General features: G+C 35.9%; 1 protein-coding gene across 1 annotated transcript in view; it reads right to left on the bottom strand.

Moving 5' to 3' along the window:
* Positions 1-2,650: 2,650 nt before the first annotated feature.
* RMDN1 (regulator of microtubule dynamics 1) overlaps positions 2,651-5,109 on the bottom strand; it is a 39,377-nt gene continuing 36,918 nt past the window's right edge. The window contains exon 11 of the mRNA XM_006859262.1: positions 2,651-2,746. Coding sequence (XP_006859324.1) covers positions 2,708-2,746 — 39 coding nt within the window. The 3' untranslated portion in view covers positions 2,651-2,707. The remainder of the gene's footprint in view (positions 2,747-5,109) is intronic.

Here is a 5,109-nt window from a genome sequence, read left to right as displayed (position 1 = left end):
TATGAGATTAGGTCAGTAGATGAGAAACGATATACTCAAATTTCATACCTATCTGCTTGGCCTCTGGTACAAGGTTTTGAAACACGGACAGTAAACAACTATCTAGAAATTCTGGCAAGATTTTTGGAATGAAGATCTGGCAGGATCCTGCATAACTGTTTGTTGTTAGGTATCATTAAGTCAGTAGCAACTCATAATGACCCTGTACACAAAAGAGCAAAACACTGCCCAGTCCTGCACCAGTAACTGTTTAGGAAGGAGAATTAATTAGTTCTGATACTGCTGGTTTGGAGGTATAGTCATTCAGGAAAAGGTCAACTATGTTCAGGAATTGAGTCGTAAAACCACACTATCCTGTAAGCTTATCAAAGTAGGTTAGTTCAGCTAAAAGTTCTATATCAGAGACCTAAACTGTATTTTTTAAAATACTCAAATTAGACCTTTATTTTAAGAAAATTAGTCTTTTGAATCGATTAAAAATATTTACAAAGTATATTTCTATTACAAAGCACTGAGAATTCCCTATGTGACTTGGACTTAGCCTTGAGGTTATTTTACTACAAATCTTCATTTAAAAAAAGTCAATAGGAAATAGGTTAGGCTCTTATTTTTTGTAAGCAGTGTTCCATATATAAATTTCTTTTACAGACTTAAGTTCCTAGTTCATGTTGTCATAAGTGGTCATCTTATTTGGGTTTTTATTGTTTTTTAACTTTTAATAAGTCTGATACCAAAAAGGAACTTGTCTAAACTTGGACAACCATTTTTTCCCTCATTCTCAGTTATGTTAAAATAACATAAATGCCTAGAATAGTGCTGTCACTGATAAAACACATACATGAGACCAGCAGCAAAACAACCAAAAAGTCATTTTAATTCCTCTAGAAAAGAATTTGCAGGCAATCATGTTTTATTGGGGTCCTGGTGTGATGCTGTGGGTTAATGTGCTAGACTGCAAAGTCGGTTTGAACCACAAGGTTAGCAGTTCAAGCTCACCAGTGTCTCCTTGGAATCCCTATACAGGGTCACTGAGTCAGAACCAACTTGACAGCACGTAACATGTTTGATTTGAAGTGTTACTGATTCGATGATCATTTAGGTTTCCTTTATCTAAATCTATTTCTCCAGGCTTCGATTATATGCTATCTAGGGTCAGACATCCTGTTAGAATTACACCATGACCTTAGAAACCTTTCCCATCCAGCGGTGGGAGTTTAATACTAATGATTCTGTACTGATGATGAAACTTTCATTTCTTGAAACTGGTTAACTTTTTGCCTAATTAAAATATATACAAAGCAGAATGATTGTTTTCACCTTTTTAAATGTGTATAACTGTGAAACCATGGTTGGCATTATGTTAGATAATAAATGGAAACATCTAAGAGGCATATACTGCTGTGGAAGTATAGTGAAGGTTGTGCATAGGTTTTCTATTTGAAAGATAGTGTTATTGTGATGCTATATACTATTTGAAAAATAGCAACTGTTTTTTACAAGTTGTATGCATAAACAAGATTTGTAATGTTTCATTTACATACGGCCTTCAACACATGCTTACCTGTTAATAGTGTTTGTTCAAAGTATGATGTCTCCCAGAATTTCACTATATGCATAGAGTAAATAGTTCCCAGACTGTTGAGATGTTAAGTTTTTTGTTGGCTTCTTCTTGATTCTATGGGGCATATATAGCAAGCTGAAAGGACACTGTGATCATTTTTTACAGGGTGAAAATTTTAAAGAATTGTGTACAGGAGCCTATGTTGTTCGTTTACCCATTATAATCTTTGAGTAAGATTTTTTTTTTTCCCTTAGCGAATGTTACTTCTAGTTCATGCATTTGGCTCTGCTGAATTTTCAGATATCAGACTTTAAAGAAAAGTTCTGTACTTTATAGTGAATAACAAATTACATATCAGTTTGGGATTGCTCTGAAGTATTGATTTTTTAAAAACTATTCCTGTAACAATTGGCAGATTCTTCACGTTGAGTATTTCATGCCAAAAATGTTGCCCAAATTGTACATGAAAATAATTTGTAATAGAAAACACATATAAACAAAACGGAAAATAAGGTAACCCCAAACTAAAGCCACCAGCAAATTTGTCATTTGGTGATTAGTCTTTTTAAGAGCTCTCTGGTTTGACTTACCCCGACTACAAATTATGACATCACCTTATAGATAGTCATCTGAATCACTAAATAGATTAGTTTGTAATTTTACTGAAAATTTCAGTAGCCTAAAATGAATTGCTTTAGTTTCTGGTCAGTACTGATTAAAATGTGAATAGTGAAGCTGCCATCCTAAACCTTGGTTTTCCTCATCCCAAATTCTCATAGCTTTCTGAGGTAAATACAATTCAAATCTAGTAATATTCTACTTGTATCCAAATTACTGTACTAATTAATAATTTACTATTCATTTTTTATGCCTGTGTTTATTTTCTTTTGCATCCTCAATATAAATGTGTTGCTTTTAAAATTTTGTCTCTGTGATTTTTAGAAATTAAAAAGAAAATAACTTATTTGTGAACAAAGCTAGAATTTTGTGTATTTAAACTGTTAAACAGTCACAGTTGTTTTTCTTTTCAAGTAAGAAAGCAGCCACAGAACAGTTGTAGTAAATACATTTGTAATTTGATGTGGACATGCAATGTTGATTACATATTCATATTCATGTGTTGCTTTGAAAAGTTCTCAATTCTTGTCACAAACTTGTAAGCAACTGAGCAGCTTCAGTCTGTATCTGAAATGGAGAAATAGGTGCAATAAACATTCAGTAAGCAATGGAATACTATGCAACACTGAAAAGTGAATCTTCAAAACACCTCATAACATGGATGAACCTGGATGACATTATGCTGAGTGAAATTATTCAAATCACTAAAGGACAAATATTGTATGAGACCACTATTGTAAAAATTCAAGAAAAGGTTTTCACACTGAAAGAAACATTCTTTGAAGGTTACCAGGGGTGGGAAGGAAGGAAGAAATCATTCACTGGCTAGCGGGTTGAATGTGTAACTTGGGTGACAGAGAAGGCAATATACAACAAGAGGGAGGTTGTCAGAAGAACTATTAAGGCAGCAGCAAAAATATGGAGGAATGTAAAAGAAAAAAGATGGTTGTTATTAGGTGCTCTTAAACCAGTTCTGACTCAGTGACCCTCTATGGGGTTTCAGAGGACTGGCTGGTGAGTTTGAACCACAAACCTTGTGGTTAGCAGTCCAGTGCTTATCCTACAGTGCCATACCAGGACGCCAGTTATATATATAAAGCACTTCAATACCAGTGAGTGATATATGGGTGTTATATATATATATATATATAGATGGATACACAGGCTGCATAGTCAGCAGTTTAAAACTACCAGCCGTTCCACAGGAGAAAGAGGAGGCTTTCTGTTCCCGTAAAGATTGGCAGCCTTGGAAACGCGTTTGCAGGATGGCTATGAATAGGAACCAACTCCATAACACATCATCACCACCACCACCACTTTACCAAGCAGTTATCCTCCTTCAAAGTACGAGAGAAGAAATCTCACCATCCAGGCTTCTAAGGAGGGGCATTCTTCCAACACATAGTTGCTTATTGTTTATTTTTCTAGAAGTCCATGGTACTTTTAATATTCTACTCCAACACTATAACTCAAATGCATCAATTCTTCTGGTCTTTCTTATTCACTGTCCAATTTTCACATGCATATAAAGCTATTGAAAGTGCCATGGTTTGAGGCTGGCACGCCCTAGTACTCAAACTGACACCTTTGCTCACAAACACTTTGAAGAGATCTTGTACAGCAGGTTTGCCTAATGCAATAAGTCATTTGATTTCTTGACTGCTGCTGCTTCCATGAATGTTGATAGTGGATCCAAGCAAAATAAAGGCTTTGAAACGTCTATCTTTTCTCCATTTATCATGATGTTATTTATTGGTTCAGTGATGAGGATTTTTGTTTTCTTAACATTTAAGTACAACCCATACTAAAAGTTGTGGATTTTTATTTTCATAACTATATTAAATCCTCTTCACTTCCAGCAAGCAAGGTTGTATCATCTGCATATCACAGGTTGTTTATGAGTCTTCCTTCAATATTGATGTCACATTTTCTTCATGTAATCCACCTTCTCAGATTATTCGCTCAGCATACATATTGAAAAGTATGGTGAGAGAACACAACTTTGGTGTATACCTTTCCCGATTTTAAACCATTCAGTGTCCCTTTGTTCTATTTGAACAACTGCCTCTTGCAGTTCCTCATGAGCACATTTAAGTGTTCTGGAATACTCATTTCTCTGTGATGTTGCCCATAGTTTGTCATGATCCACATAATCAAAAAAGCCTTTGTATAGTCAATAAAAGAACAGGCAAACATCTCCATGGTATTCTCTGCTTTCAGTCAAGATCTATCTAAAGTCAGCAGTTATATACCTCATTCCATGTCCTTGTCTAAATCTGGATTGAACCTCTGGCAGTTCCCTGTCAATGTACTGTTGCAGCCATTTAAAAATTATCTTTAGCAAAATTTTAGTTGCATGTGAATTAATGATATTGTCCAATGATTTCTGCATTCCACTGAGTCATCTCTCTGTGGAATGGGCAAAAATATGGATCTCTTCCAGTCAGTTAGTTGGTCAGGTGGCTGTCTTCCAAATTTCTTGGCATATATAAGAGCAAGTGCCTCCAGTGCTGCATTGATGATTTCTTTTTGGTATAGTAACTCTGTGTATTCCTTCTATCTTCTTTTGATGCTTTCTATAACATTGAATAGTTTGTCCACAGAATCCTTCAATATTTCATGTTGTTGTTGTCAGGTGCCATCAAGTCGGAACCGACTCATAGCAATCCCATGCACAGAAGAACGAAACAATGTCCGATTCTGGGCCAACCTCACTACCGCTGCAACACTCGATGCCATCAATGATGTCATCTGGCTGATCCATCTTGTTGGGGGTCTTCCTCTTTTTCTCTGACCCTCCATCTTACTCAGCATGACATCCTTCTTCAGCGACTGTTCTCTCCGGACAATGTGTCCAAAGTATGAGAGATGAAGCCTAGCCATCTTGGCCTCCAAGGAGCACTCTGGTTGCACTTCTTCCAAAACAGATC

This window comes from Chrysochloris asiatica, unplaced genomic scaffold (assembly GCF_000296735.1).
Source record: "Chrysochloris asiatica unplaced genomic scaffold, ChrAsi1.0 scaffold00031, whole genome shotgun sequence".
Taxonomy (NCBI): Eukaryota; Metazoa; Chordata; class Mammalia; order Afrosoricida; family Chrysochloridae; genus Chrysochloris; species Chrysochloris asiatica.
This window is presented reverse-complemented; position numbering and strand designations above follow the sequence as displayed.